This window comes from Salvelinus fontinalis, chromosome 2, assembly GCF_029448725.1.
Source record: "Salvelinus fontinalis isolate EN_2023a chromosome 2, ASM2944872v1, whole genome shotgun sequence".
NCBI lineage: Eukaryota > Metazoa > Chordata > Actinopteri > Salmoniformes > Salmonidae > Salvelinus > Salvelinus fontinalis.
Genome location: NC_074666.1, coordinates 95,935,826 through 95,953,089, shown reverse-complemented (window position 1 = coordinate 95,953,089; position 17,264 = coordinate 95,935,826). Strand labels below are relative to the sequence as shown.

The 17,264-nt window shown below is 46.3% G+C and overlaps 1 protein-coding gene across 1 annotated transcript in view; it reads right to left on the bottom strand.

The window, feature by feature from the left end:
- The window catches only part of llgl1 (LLGL scribble cell polarity complex component 1), a 118,964-nt gene that overhangs the window by 53,851 nt on the left and 47,849 nt on the right, over positions 1-17,264 (bottom strand). The window contains exons 9-15 of the mRNA XM_055896544.1: positions 13,041-13,195; positions 11,775-12,010; positions 10,841-10,908; positions 9,701-9,875; positions 1,530-1,634; positions 820-1,112; positions 490-640 (exon numbers count right to left, since the gene is read on the bottom strand). Coding sequence (XP_055752519.1) covers positions 490-640; positions 820-1,112; positions 1,530-1,634; positions 9,701-9,875; positions 10,841-10,908; positions 11,775-12,010; positions 13,041-13,195 — 1,183 coding nt within the window. The remainder of the gene's footprint in view (positions 1-489; positions 641-819; positions 1,113-1,529; positions 1,635-9,700; positions 9,876-10,840; positions 10,909-11,774; positions 12,011-13,040; positions 13,196-17,264) is intronic.

The following is a 17,264-nucleotide window of genomic DNA, read 5'->3' as shown; positions in this document are numbered from 1 at the left end:
TAGGGGTGTCCTGTACATCAAGCCGTCTCACTGTGTGCGTTACCTTGCTGGTAGGGGTGTCCTGTACATCAAGCTGTCTCACTGCGTGTGTTACCTTGCTGGTAGGGGTGTCCTGTCTCACTGTGTGTGTTACCTTGCTGGTAGGGGTGTCCTGTACATCAAGCCGTCTCACTGTGTGCGTTACCTTGCTGGTAGGGGTGTCCTGTACATCAAGCCGTCTCACTGCGTGTGTTACCTTGCTGGTAGGGGTGTCCTGTACATCAAGCCGTCTCACTGTGTGTGTTACATTGCTGGTAGGGGTGTCCTGTACATCAAGCCGTCTCACTGTGTGTGTTACCTTGCTGGTAGGGGTGTCCTGTCCAGGGGGTGTCCTACCTTGCTGGTAGGGGTGTCCTGTCCAGGGGGTGTCCTACCTTGCTGGTAGGGGTGTCCTGTCCAGGGGGTGTCCTACCTTGCTGGTAGGGGTGTCCTGTCCAGGGGGTGTCCTACCTTGCTGGTAGGGGTGGGGACGGGGCGTTTCTTCCCAGACACTCGACTCTTCCGGATGCGTCTGAAGCTCTGTCTGAGAGACTTCTTCAGACTCTTCACTCTGCTGAGAGGTCCCTCCATCGCTAGGGAGTCGTTAGGGTGCAGGGTACACCTGGAGACAAGAGAACAGCTTAACAACACACCAGAGGGGACACCTGGAGACAAGAGAGAGACAGAACAGTGTGTGTGTCTGTGTGTGTGTGTACCTGGCCAGTACAGTCATGTATGTGTGTGTGTGTGTGTGTGTGTGTGTGTGTGTGTGTGTGTGTGTGTGTGTGTGTGTGTGTGTACCTGGCCAGAACAGCAGTGCGTCTGTGGTAGTCAAACAGTCCGAAGCCGTGACTCGTCCCGAACGCTACGAGGTTCCACTCCGCATGCAGCATCACGGCGGTAACAGAGGCTGGGGGGAGGGCCTGCACCATGACCAATGGTTGGAAGCCTGGAGGGAAGGGGGCGGGGCTGGCTCGGGGCTCCAGCCTATCATGGCCCTTCCAGGTGAACCCCTCTCGGTCCTGAAGCAGGTCGACCGTGGAGACGTGGACCGTGTGATCCGACCGCTCATCACTCAGACCCAGCACGATCACCTGGAGACATAGACACACAGAGACACACAGAGATACACACACACAGACACACACACACAGACACACACAGACAGACAGACAGACAGACACACACACACACAGAGACAGAGAGACAGACACACACACAGAGACAGAGAGACACACACACAGAGACAGACACTTAGATTTTATTGACAGAGCTCTCAAGAAGAAGAGGAGTGTCCAATTACACAAACACAGTTCTCTGTGTGTGTGTGTGTACCTGTCCAGCGGTCCCGGCCACCACCAGTCTACAGCTGTGTGTGTGTGTGTGTGTGTGTGTGTGTGTGTGTGTGTGTGTGTGTGTGTGTGTACCTGTCCAGCGGTCCCGGCCACCACCAGTCTACAGCTGTGTGTGTGTGTGTGTGTGTGTGTGTGTGTGTGTGTGTGTGTGTGTACCTGTCCAGCGGTCCCAGCCACCACCAGTCTACAGCTGTATTTACACAGACTGATCTTCTGGATCCCGAGACGAGGATCATCACTATACGGATCGAAACAGCCCACCTGGAACACACACCATCATCATCATCATCATCACTATACGGATCGAAACAGCCCACCTGGAACACACACCATCATCATCATCATCATCACTATACGGATCGAAACAGCCCACCTGGAACACACACCATCATCATCATCATTATCATCATCATCACTATACGGATCAAAACAGCCCACCTGGAACACACACCATCATCATCATCATCACTATACGGATCAAAACAGCCCACCTGGAACACACACCATCATCATCATCATCACTATACGGGTCAAAACAGCCCACCTGGAACACACACCATCATCATCATCATCACTATACGGATCAAAACAGCCTACCTGGAACACACACCATCATCATCATCACTATACGGATCAAAACAGCCCACCTGGAACACACACCATCATCATCATCATCACTATACGGATCAAAACAGCCCACCTGGAACACACACCATCATCATCATCATCACTATACGGATCAAAACAGCCCACCTGGAACACACACCATCATCATCATCATCATCACTATACGGGTCAAAACAGCCCACCTGGAACACACACCATCATCATCATCATCACTATACGGATCAAAACAGCCCACCTGGAACACACACCATCATCACTATACGGATCAAAACAGCCCACCTGGAACACACACCATCATCATCATCATCATCACTATACGGATCAAAACAGCCCACCTGGAACAAACACCATCATCATCATCATCATCATCACTATACGGATCAAAACAGCCCACCTGGAACACACACCATCATCATCATCACTATACGGGTCAAAACAGCCCACCTGGAACACACACCATCATCATCATCATCATCACTATACGGATCAAAACAGCCCACCTGGAACACACACCATCATCATCATCATCATCACTATACGGATCAAAACAGCCCACCTAGAACACACACCATCATCATCATCATCATCACTATACGGATCAAAACAGCACACCTGGTACACACACCATCATTATCATCATCATCATCACTATACGGATCAAAACAGCCCACCTGGAACACACACCATCATCATCATCACTATACGGATCAAAACAGCCCACCTGGAACACACATCATCATCATCATCATCATCACTATACGGATCAAAACAGCCCACCTGGAACACACACCATCATCATCATCACTATACGGATCAAAACAGCCCACCTGGAACACACACCATCATCATCATCACTATACGGATCAAAACAGCCCACCTGGAACACACACCATCATCATCATCATCATCACTATACGGATCAAAACAGCCCACCTGGAACACACACCATCATCATCATCATCATCACTATACGGATCAAAACAGCCCACCTGGAACACACACCATCATCATCATCATCATCACTATACGGATCAAAACAGCCCACCTGGAACACACACCATCATCATCATCATCATCATCACTATACGGATCAAAACAGCCCACCTGGAACACACACCATCATCATCATCATCACTATACGGATCAAAACAGCCCACCTGGAACACACACCATCATCATCATCATCATCACTATACGGATCAAAACAGCCCACCTGGAACACACACCATCATCATCATCATCATCATCATCACTATACGGGTCAAAACAGCCCACCTGGAACACACACCATCATCATCATCACTATACGGATCAAAACAGCCCACCTGGAACACAGACCATCATCATCATCACTATACGGGTCAAAACAGCCCACCTGGAACACACACCATCATCATCATCATCAAAACAGCCCACCTGGAACACACACCATCATCATCATCATCACTATACGGATCAAAACAGCCTACCTGGAACACACACCATCATCATCATCATCATCACTATACGGATCAAAACAGCCCACCTGGAACACACACCATCATCATCATCACTATACGGGTCAAAACAGCCCACCTGGAACACACACCATCATCATCATCATCACTATACGGATCAAAACAGCCCACCTCAAACACACACCATCATCATCATCACTATACGGATCAAAACAGCCCACCTGGAACACACCATCATCATCATCATCATCATCATCACTATACGGATCAAAACAGCCCACCTGGAACACACACCATCATCATCATCACTATACAGATCAAAACAGCCCACCTGGAACACACACCATCATCATCATCATCACTATACGGGTCAAAACAGCCCACCTGGAACACACACCATCATCATCATCATCACTATACGGATCAAAACAGCCCACCTGGAACACACACCATCATCATCACCATCATCATCACTATACAGATCGAAACAGCCCACCTGGAACACACACCATCATCATCATCACTATACGGATCAAAACAGCCCACCTAGAACACACACCATCATCATCATCACTATACGGATCAAAACAGCCCACCTGGAACACACACCATCATCATCATCACTATACGGATCAAAACAGCCCACCTGGAACACACACCATCATCATCATCATCACTATACGGATCAAAACAGCCCACCTGGAACACACACCATCATCATCATCATCACTATACGGATCAAAACAGCCCACCTGGAACACACACCATCATCATCATCACTATACGGATCAAAACAGCCCACCTGGAACACACACCATCATCATCATCATCATCACTATACGGATCAAAACAGCCCACCTGGAACACACACCATCATCATCATCATCATCATCACTATACGGATCAAAACAGCCCACCTGGAACACACACCATCATCATCATCACTATACGGATCAAAACAGCCCACCTGGAACACACACCACCATCATCATCATCATCACTATACGGATCAAAACAGCCCACCTGGAACACACACCATCATCATCATCACTATACGGATCAAAACAGCCCACCTGGAACACACACCATCATCATCATCACTATACGGATCAAAACAGCCCACCTGGAACACACACCATCATCATCATCATCATCACTATACGGATCAAAACAGCCCACCTGGAACACACACCATCATCATCATCATCATCATCACTATATGGATCAAAACAGCCCACCTGGAACACACATCATCATCATCATCATCATCATCATCACTATACGGATCAAAACAGCCACCTGGAACACACATCATCATCATCATCACTATACGGATCAAAACAGCCCACCTGGAACACACACCATCATCATCATCATCACTATACGGGTCAAAACAGCCACCTGGAACACACACCTTCATCATCATCATCACTATACGGACCAAAACAGCCCACCTGGAACACACACCATCATCATCATCACTATACGGGTCAAAACAGCCCACCTGGAACACACACCATCATCATCATCATCATCAAAACAGCCCACCTGGAACACACACCATCATCATCATCATCACTATACGGATCAAAACAGCCCACCTAGAACACACACCATCATCATCATCACTATACGGATCAAAACAGCCCACCTGGAACACACACCATCATCATCATCATCATCATCATCATCATCATCATCACCATCACTATACGGATCAAAACAGCCCACCTGGAACACACACCATCATCATCATCATCATCATCATCACTATACGGATCAAAACAGCCCACCTGGAACACACACCATCATCATCACTACTATACGGATCAAAACAGCCCACCTGGAACACACAACATCATCATCATCATCACTATACGGATCAAAACAGCCCACCTGGAACACACACCATCATCATCATCATCACTATACGGATCAAAACAGCCCACCTAGAACACACACCATCATCATCATCATCACTATACGGATCAAAACAGCCCACCTGGAACACACACCATCATCATCATCATCACTATACGGATCAAAACATCCCACCTGGAACACACACCATCATCATCATCATCACTATACGGATCAAAACAGCCCACCTGGAACACACACCATCATCATCATCATCATCACTATACGGATCAAAACAGCCCACCTGGAACACACACCATCATCATCATCATCATCATCACTATACGGATCAAAACAGCCCACCTGGAACACACACCATCATCATCATCATTATCACTATACGGATCAAAACAGCCCACCTGGAACACACACCATCATCATCATCATCATCACTATACGGATCAAAACAGCCCACCTGGAACACACACCATCATCATCATCATCATCACTATACGGATCAAAACAGCCCACCTGGAACACACACCATCATCATCATCACTATACGGATCAAAACAGCCCACCTGGAACACACACCATCATCATCATCACTATACAGATCAAAACAGCCCACCTGGAACACACACCATCATCATCATCATCACTATACGGGTCAAAACAGCCCACCTGGAACACACACCATCATCATCATCATCACTATACGGATCAAAACAGCCCACCTGGAACACACACCATCATCATCACCATCATCATCACTATACAGATCGAAACAGCCCACCTGGAACACACACCATCATCATCATCATCATCATCATCACTATACGGATCAAAACAGCCCACCTGGAACACACACCATCATCATCACTACTATACGGATCAAAACAGCCCACCTGGAACACACAACATCATCATCATCATCACTATACGGATCAAAACAGCCCACCTGGAACACACACCATCATCATCATCATCACTATACGGATCAAAACAGCCCACCTAGAACACACACCATCATCATCATCATCACTATACGGATCAAAACAGCCCACCTGGAACACACACCATCATCATCATCATCATCACTATACGGATCAAAACATCCCACCTGGAACACACACCATCATCATCATCATCACTATACGGATCAAAACAGCCCACCTGGAACACACACCATCATCATCATCATCATCACTATACGGATCAAAACAGCCCACCTGGAACACACACCATCATCATCATCATCATCATCACTATACGGATCAAAACAGCCCACCTGGAACACACACCATCATCATCATCATTATCACTATACGGATCAAAACAGCCCACCTGGAACACACACCATCATCATCATCATCATCACTATACGGATCAAAACAGCCCACCTGGAACACACACCATCATCATCATCATCATCACTATACGGATCAAAACAGCCCACCTGGAACACACACCATCATCATCATCACTATACGGATCAAAACAGCCCACCTGGAACACACACCATCATCATCATCACTATACGGATCAAAACAGCCCACCTGGAACACACACCATCAGCATCATCATCATCATCACTATACGGATCAAAACAGCCGACCTGGAACATACACCATCATCATCATCACCATCATCACTATACGGATCAAAACAGCCCACCTGGAACACACACCATCATCATCATCATCATCACTATACGGATCAAAACAGCCCACCTGGAACACACACCATCATCATCATCATCATCACTATACGAATCAAAACAGCTCACCTGGAACACACACCATCATCATCATCATCATCACTATACGGATCAAAACAGCCCACCTGGAACACACACCATCATCATCATCATCATCACTATACGGATCAAAACAGCCCACCTGGAACACACCATCATCATCATCATCATCATCACTATAGGGATCAAAACAGCCCACCTGGAACACACACCATCATCATCATCATCATCATCACTATACGGATCAAAACAGCCCACCTGGAACACACACCATCATCATCATCATCATCATCATCACTATACGGATCAAAACAGCCCACCTGGAACACACACCATCATCATCATCATCACTATACGGATCAAAACAGCCCACCTGGAACACACACCATCATCATCATCATCATCATCACTATACGGATCAAAACAGCCCACCTAGAACACACACCATCATCATCATCATCACTATACGGATCAAAACAGCCCACCTGGAACACACACCATCATCATCATCATCACTATACGGATCAAAACAGCCCACCTGGAACACACACCATCATCATCATCATCACTATACGGATCAATACAGCCCACCTGGAACACACACCATCATCATCATCATCATCATCATCACTGTACGGATCAAAACAGCCCACCTGGAACACACACCATCATCATCATCATCATCACTATACGGATCAAAACAGCCCACCTAGAACACACACCATCATCATCATCATCACTATACGGATCAAAACAGCCCACCTGGAACACACACCATCATCATCATCATCATCATCACTATACGGATCAAAACAGCCCACCTGGAACACACACCATCATCATCATGACACAATACCCATAATGACTGACTCAATACTTCATAATGACTCAATACCCCGCGACGACTCAATACCCCGCGACGACTCAATACCCCGCGACGACTCAATACCCCGCGACGACTCAATACCCCGCGACGACTCAATACCCCGCGACGACTCAATACCCCATGACGACTCAATACCCCATGACGACTCAATACCCCATGACGACACAATACCCCATGACGACTCAATACCCAATGACGACACCCCGTAATGATACCCCATAATGATACCCCATAATGACACAATACCACATAATGATACCCCATGACGACTCGATACCCCATAACGACACAATACCCAATAATGATACCCTATAATGAATATGACGACACAATAATGACTCAATACCCCATGATGACTCAATACCCCGCGACGACTCAATACCCCGCGACGACTCAATACCATGACGACACCCCATAATGATACCCCATAATGATACCCCACAATGACAAAATACCCCCATAATGAATCCCACAATGATACCCCATAATGACACAATACCACATAATGATACCCTATAATGAATATGACGACACAATAATGACACAATACCCCGCAACGACTCAATACCCCGCAACGACTCAATAATGACACAATACCCCGCAACGACTCAATGCCCCGCGACGACTCAATACCCCGCGACGACTCAATACCCCGCGACGACTCAATACCCCGCGACGACTCAATACCCCGCGACGACTCAATACCCCGCGACGACACCCCATAATGATACCCCACAATGACAAAATACCCCCATAATGAATCCCATAATGATACCCCATAATGACACAATACCACATAATGATACCCCATGACCACTCGATACCCAATAATGATACCCTATAATGAATCGATACCCCATAATGATACCGCATAACGACACGAAACCCCATAACGACACGATACCCCATAACGACACAATACCCCATAACGACTCAATACCCCATAACGACTCAATACCCCATAATGACTCAATACCCCCATAATAATAAATACCCCCATAATGAATCAATAACCCATAATCATAACCCATAACGACACAAAACCCAATAATGATACCCTATAATGACACGATACCCCATAAGTAATCAATACCCCATAACGACAATACCCAATAACGACTCAATACCCCATGACGACACAATACCCCATAATAATAAATACCCCCATAATGAATCAATAACCCATAATCATAACGACGCAATACCCAATAATGATACCCTATAATGACACGATACCCCATAAGGAATCAATACCCCATAACGACTCAATACCCCATAACGGCTCAATACCCCATGACGCCACAATACCCCATAATGATACCCCATAACGACACAAAACCCCATGACGACACAAAACCCCATAATAACAAAGTGAAAAGAGGTTTTTAGAAATGTTTGCAAATTTATAAGAAATGTGTGAGCGCGGGCTTGCGTGTGTGTGCAAGTGTCGGTGTGTGTGTGTGTGTCAGTGTGTGTGTGTGCGCGCGTGTCGGTGTGTGTGTGTGTCAGTGTGTGTGTGTGTGCCAGTGTGTGTGTGTGAGTGTGTGTCAGTGTGTGTGTGTCAGTGTGTGTGTGTCAGTGCGTGTGTGTGTGTGTCAGTGCGTGTGTGTGTCAGTGCGTGTGTGTGTCAGTGCGTGTGTGTGTCAGTGCGTGTGTGTGTCAGTGCGTGTGTGTGTCAGTGCGTGTGTGTGTCAGTGCGTGTGTGTGTGTGTGTGTGTGTGTGTGTGAGTGTTCTGACCTTCCTGAAGGGAGGCCACTCCTCCTCTTGCAGTGCTTCGGGGTCGTCGTTAGGGTCCAGGGGGTCGTCGTTAGGGTCACAGTCGGTGTGGAAGACGTTAGCCGTGCTGAGCTTGTAGAGAGGAGTCATGGCAACAGCAGACACATCCCAGAACCGTACTGTACCGTCCTCATGCCTGCACACACACACACACACACACACACACACACACACACACACACACACACACACACACACACACACACACACACACACACACACACACACACACACACACACACACACACACACCTCTTAACATAGTGGAGACAGGAGATACAGTTGAAGTCGGAAGTTTACATACACCTTAGCCAAATACATATAAACTCAGTTTTCACAATTCTTCCTTGTTGAGTGGCCTTTCAGGTTATGTCGATATTGGACTCGTTTTCCTGTGGATATAGATACTTTTGTACCTGTTTCCTCCAGCATCTTCACAAGGTCCTTTGCTGTTGTTCTGGGATTGATTTGAACTTTTCGCACCAAAGTACGTTCATCTCTAGGGAACATAACGCGTCTCCTTCCTGAGCAGTATGATGGCTGCGTGGTCCCATGGTGTTTATACTTGCGTACTATTGTTTGTACAGATGAACGTGGTACCTTCAGGCGTTTGGAAATTGCTCCCAAGGATGAACCAGACTGATTTTCCCATGATGTCACGCAAAGAGGCACTGAGTTTGAAGGAAGGCCTTGAAATTCATCCACAGGTACACCTCCAATTGACTCAAATTATGTCAATTAGCCAATCAGAAGCTTCTAAAGCCATGATATAATTTTATGGAATTTTCCAAGCTGTTTAAAGGCACAGTCAACTTAGTGTGTGTAAACTTCTGAGCCACTGGAATTGTGATACAGTGAATTATAAGTGAAATAATCTGTCTGTAAACAATTGTTGGAGAAATTACTTGTGTCATGCACAAAGTAGATGTCCTAACCGACTTGCCAAACTACAGTTTGTTAACAAGAAATGTGTGGAGTGGTTGAAAAACGAGTTTTAATGACTCCAACCTAAGTGTGGAGTCATTAACATAGTGGAGACAGTAGGAAGACTACATAAGACCATGTGTGTGTGTGTGTGTGTGTGTGTGTGTGTGTGTTTACCCCGTCAGCAGCAACTCCTGTTGTTTGGGCGGGGGCGCTAGATTCTTCCCTCCACATATCGGCCAACTCTATACACACACACACACACACATCCCCCTTTAGGTTAGATGACTGATACACACATTGCAGCAGAGAGACTAATTTGATAAGTAAGGCCTCATTCATACAGCTGTGAACGTCTGTCTCTCTGATGACCTGTCCCCTCTGACCCCTCTGTTCTAGTGCCAACTCCAACCCTCCCTGGCACTGCCACACGTAGGCAGGCTGGTATGATATACGACACCGACAGATGGTACTGGCTGCAAAGCATTTAACTGTGGACATCTGCAGCAAAGCTAACAATGCTAATACAGGCTAACCTGCTGCTAAGCTAACAATGCTAATACAGGTTAACCTGCTGCTAAGCTAACAACGCTAATACAGGCTAACCTGCTGCTAAGCTAACAATAATAATACAGGCTAACCTGCTGCTAAGCTAACAATGCTAATACAGACTAACCTGCTGCTAAGCTAAAAACACTAATACAGGCTAACCTGCTGCTAAACTGACAATGCTAATACAGACTACCCCGCTGTTAAGCTAACAACGCTAACATGTTGCTAAACTAACAACGCTAATCCAGGCTAAACTGCTGCTAAGCTAAGAAGGACTTGCTAATAACCCAGTGAGCAAACCTGGTTGAAAATATATAATTTCTGACTGGGAATACAGATACACCTAGGCCATATTCATTAGTGCACACAGTAACAAAACATTTTGCAACGTAAAACAAGCGTTTCTCATTGGACAAGTTCAGGGAGTCCCTTCACCGTTTCCATCTGATTTCTTCCATTTGGTACCTAATGAATAAAACACTGGTTGGGGTGGGTGAGAACACGTGTGTGTGTGTGTGTGTGTGTGTGTGTGTGTGTGTGTGTGTGTACAATGTCTCACCCCGTGTGCGTGTTTCACTCCGTTTGCGTGTTGAGTGCCCTGGCTTTTCCCGGCGGCGGCCAGGCGGTCCCAGAGCTTGGCGGGGACGTTGTCCAGGTGACAGGAAGTGGTGATGGCTGAGGAGTGGAGCGGAGCAAGGTAGGGAGGAAGGACAGAGGGCCACCCGGTGGTCAGGAGGTCTATCACAACCAGCTCCTCCTCCAGTAAAACCACTAGGGCTGTAGGATCGTCACAGTCTGGGAGAGGAAATACACATTATTAACACAGGGGGGGTCCCAGTTAGGGAGGAGGGACAGAGGGCCACCTGGTGGTGAGGAGGTCTATCACAACCAGCTCCTCCTCCAGTAAAACCACTAGGGCTGTAGGATTATCATAGTCTGGGAGAGGAAATACACATTGTTAATACAGGGGGTCAGGTAGCCTAGCGGCGAGGAGCGCTGGGACAATCCCAGAGCAAATAAATCGTTGGATGTGCCCTTTGAGCAAGTCACTTAACCCTAATTGTGCCAGTGTGTCTCTCTCTGGATAAGTCAGTCTCTCTCTCTCTCACCGTGCTCCAGGTCAGTGGTGTGGACCGTGAAGAAGTCTATAACTCTGGATAAGTGAGTCTCTCTCTCTCACCGTGCTCCAGGTCACTGGTGTGGACCGTGAAGAAGTCTATAACTCTGGATAAGTGAGTCTCTCTCTCTCACCGTGCTCCAGGTCAGTGGTGTGGACCGTGAAGAAGTCTATAACTCTGGATAAGTGAGTCTCTCTCTCTCACCGTGCTCCAGGTCACTGGTGTGGACCGTGAAGAAGTCTATAACTCTGGATAAGTGTGTCTCTCTCTCTCACCGTGCTCCAGGTCAGTGGTGTGGACCGTGAAGAAGTCTATAACTCTGGATAAGTGTGTCTCTCTCTCTCTCACCGTGCTCCAGGTCACTGGTGTGGACCGTGAAGAAGTCTATAACTCTGGATAAGTGAGTCTCTCTCTCTCACCGTGCTCCAGGTCACTGGTGTGGACCGTGAAGAAGTCTATAACTCTGGATAAGTGTGTCTCTCTCTCTCACCGTGCTCCAGGTCAGTGGTGTGGACCGTGAAGAAGTCTATAACTCTGGATAAGTGGGTCTCTCTCTCTCACCGTGCTCCAGGTCAGTGGTGTGGACCGTGAAGAAGTCTACAACTCTGGATAAGTGTGTCTCTCTCTCTCTCACTGTGCTCCAGGTCAGTGGTGTGGACCGTGAAGAAGTCTACAACTCTGGATAAGTGTGTCTCTCTCTCTCTCACCGTGCTCCAGGTCAGTGGTGTGGACCGTGAAGAAGTCTACAACTCTGGAGGTGAAGTCCAGAGTGACGTGTTGTTTGTCCTGTTGGATGGTCACACAGTGACGGTCTCCATAACTGGCTCTGGGCATTCCTCCACTGTAGAGGACTACTGGACACCTACATGAGAGACAGAGACAGACAGAGAGACAGAGAGAGAGGGGCAGTGAGAGAGAGAGGGACAGTGAGAGAGAGGGGGACAGTGAGAGAGACAGTGAGAGAGAGGGGCAGTGAGAGAGAGAGGGACAGTGAGAGAGAGAGGGACAGTGAGAGAGAGAGAGAGGGACAGTGAGAGAGAGAGAGAGGGACAGTGAGAGAGAGAGAGAGGGACAGTGAGAGAGAGAGAGAGAGAGGGACAGTGAGAGAGAGAGAGAGGGACAGTGAGAGAGAGAGAGGGACAGTGAGAGAAAGAGAGGGGCAGTGAGAGAGAGAGAGGGGCAGTGAGAGAGAGCGAGGGGCAGTGAGAGAGAGAGAGAGGGGCAGTGAGAGAGAGAGGGGCAGTGAGAGAGAGAGAGGGGCAGTGAGAGAGAGAGAGGGGCAGTGAGAGAGAGAGAGGGGCAGTGAGAGAGAGAGGGGCAGTGAGAGAGAGAGGGACAGTGAGAGAGAGAGAGAGGGGCAGTGAGAGAGAGAGGGACAGTGAGAGAGAGAGAGAGGGGCAGTGAGAGAGAGAGAGAGGGGCAGTGAGAGAGAGAGGGGCAGTGAGAGAGAGAGGGGCAGTGAGAGAGAGAGGGGCAGTGAGAGTGGGGGACAGTGAGAGAGTGGGGGACAGTGAGAGAGTGGGGGACAGTGAGAGAGTGGGGGACAGTGAGAGAGAGAGGGGCAGTGAGAGAGAGAGGGGCAGTGAGAGAGAGAAGGGCAGTGATAGAGTGGGGGGCAGTGAGAGAGAGAAGGGCAGTGATAGAGTGGGGGGCAGTGAGAGAGTGGGGGACAGTGAGAGAGAGAGGGATGTTTGTTACACTAACAGCTGTAACAGTGATAGCTAGGGGTGATAGACAGCTGTAACAGTGATAGCTAGGGGTGATAGACAGCTGTAACAGTGATAGCTAGGGGTTATAGACAGCTGTAACAGTGATAGCTAGGGGTGATAGACAGCTGTAACAGTGATAGCTAGGGGTTATAGACAGCTGTAACAGTGATAGCTAGGGGTGATAGACAGCTGTAACAGTGATAGCTAGGGGTTATAGACAGCTGTAACAGTGATAGCTAGGGGTTATAGACAGCTGTAACAGTGATAGCTAGGGGTTATAGACAGTTGTAACAGTGATAGCTAGGGGTTATAGACAGCTGTAACAGTGATAGCTAGGGGTTATAGACAGCTGTAACAGTGATAGCTAGGGGTTATAGACAGCTGTAACAGTGATAGCTAGGGGTTATAGACAGCTGTAACAGTGATAGCTAGGGGTTATAGACAGCTGTAACAGTGATAGCTAGGGGTTATAGACAGTTGTAACAGTGATAGTTAGGGGTTATAGACAGCTGTATCAGTGATAGACAGTTGTAACAGTGATAGCTAGGGGTTATAGACAGCTGTATCAGTGATAGCTAGGGGTTATAGACAGCTGTAACAGTGATAGCTAGGGGTTATAGACAGCTGTAACAGTGATAGCTAGGGGTTATAGACAGCTGTATCAGTGATAGCTAGGGGTTATAGACAGCTGTATCAGTGATAGCTAGGGGTGATAGACAGCTGTATCAGTGATAGCTAGGGGTGATAGACAGCTGTAACAGTGATAGCTAGGGGTTATAGACAGTTGTAACAGTGATAGCTAGGGGTTATAGACAGCTGTAACAGTGATAGCTAGGGGTTATAGACAGCTGTAACAGTGATAGCTAGGGGTGATAGACAGCTGTAACAGTGATAGCTAGGGGTTATAGACAGCTGTAACAGTGATAGCTAGGGGTTATAGACAGCTGTAACAGTGATAGCTAGGGGTTATAGACAGCTGTAACAGTGATAGCTAGGGGTTATAGACAGCTGTAACAGTGATAGCTAGGGGTTATAGACAGCTGTAACAGTGATAGCTAGGGGTTATAGACAGTTGTAACAGTGATAGCTAGGGGTTATAGACAGCTGTAACAGTGATAGCTAGGGGTTATAGACAGTTGTAACAGTGATAGCTAGGGGTTATAGACAGCTGTAACAGTGATAGCTAGGGGTTATAGACAGCTGTAACAGTGATAGCTAGGGGTTATAGACAGTTGTAACAGTGATAGCTAGGGGTTATAGACAGCTGTAACAGTGATAGCTAGGGGTTATAGACAGCTGTAACAGTGATAGACAGCTGTAACAGTGATAGACAGTTGTAACAGTGATAGCTAGGGGTTATAGACAGCTGTAACAGTGATAGCTAGGGGTTATAGACAGCTGTGTTAGATGGTAGCTAGATAGATAGCTGGTACACTAACAGCTGTAACGGTGATAGCTGTTACTGATAGTGTTACCAGAATGGACCCTAGTGATAGTAGATACTGATAGTGTTACCAGAATGGACCCTAGTGATAGTAGATACTGATAGTGTTACCAGAATGGATCCTAGTGATAGTAGATACTGATAGTGTTACCAGAATGGATCCTAGTGATAGTAGATACTGATAGTGTTACCAGAATGGACCCTAGTGGTAGTAGATACTGATAGTGTAACCAGAATGGATCCTAGTGATAGTAGATACTGATAGTGTTACCAGAATGGACCCTAGTGATAGTAGATACTGATAGTGTTACCAGAATGGACCCTAGTGATAGTAGATACTGATAGTGTTACCAGAATGGATCCTAGTGATAGTAGATACTGATAGTGTTACCAGAATGGATCCTAGTGATAGTAGATACTGATAGTGTTACCAGAATGGACCCTAGTGGTAGTAGATACTGATAGTGTAACCAGAATGGATCCTAGTGATAGTAGATACTGATAGTGTTACCAGAATGGACCCTAGTGATAGTAGATACTGATAGTGTTACCAGAATGGACCCTAGTGATAGTAGATACTGATAGTGTTACCAGAATGGATCCTAGTGATAGTAGATACTGATAGTGTTACCAGAATGGACCCTAGTGATAGTAGATACTGATAGTGTTACCAGAATGGATCCTAGTGATAGTAGATACTGATAGTGTTACCAGAATGGATCCTAGTGATAGTAGATACTGATAGTGTTACCAGAATGGATCCACCCTAGTGATAGTAGATACTGATAGTGTTACCAGAATGGATCCTAGTGATAGTAGATACTGATAGTGTTACCAGAATGGATCCACCCTAGTGATAGTAGATACTGATAGTGTTACCAGAATGGATCAACCCTAGTGATAGTAGATACTGATAGTGTTACCAGAATGGACCCTAGTGATAGTAGATACTGATAGTGTTACCAGAATGGATCCTAGTGATAGTAGATACTGATAGTGTTACCAGAATGGATCCTAGTGATAGTAGATACTGATAGTGTTACCAGAATGGACCCTAGTGATAGTAGATACTGATAGTGTTACCAGAATGGACCCTAGTGATAGTAGATACTGATAGTGTTACCAGAATGGATCCTAGTGATAGTAGATACTGATAGTGTTACCAGAATGGATCAACCCTAGTGATAGTAGATACTGATAGTGTTACCAGAATGGACCCTAGTGATAGTAGATACTGATAGTGTTACCAGAATGGATCCTAGTGATAGTAGATACTGATAGTGTTACCAGAATGGATCCTGGTGATAGTAGATACTGATAGTGTTACCAGAATGGATCCTAGTGATAGTAGATACTGATAGTGTTACCAGAATGGATCCTAGTGATAGTAGATACTGATAGTGTTACCAGAATGGATCCTAGTGATAGTAGATACTGATAGTGTTACCAGAACAGTGATAGTAAATAGTGATAGTAGATAGTGAATAGTGATAGTAGATAGTGATAGTGGATAGTGATAGTAGATATAGTGAATAGTGATAGTAGATAGTGAATAGTGATAGTAGATAGTAGATAGTGAATAGTGATAGTAGATAGTGATAGTAGATAGCGATAGTAGATAGTGAATAGTAGATAGTGAATAGTAGATAGTGAATAGTGATAGTAGATAGTGATAGTAGATAGCGATAGTAGATAGTGAATAGTAGATAGTGATAGTAGATAGTGACTAGTAGATAGTGAATAGTGAATAGTGATAGTAGATAGTGATAGTAGATAGT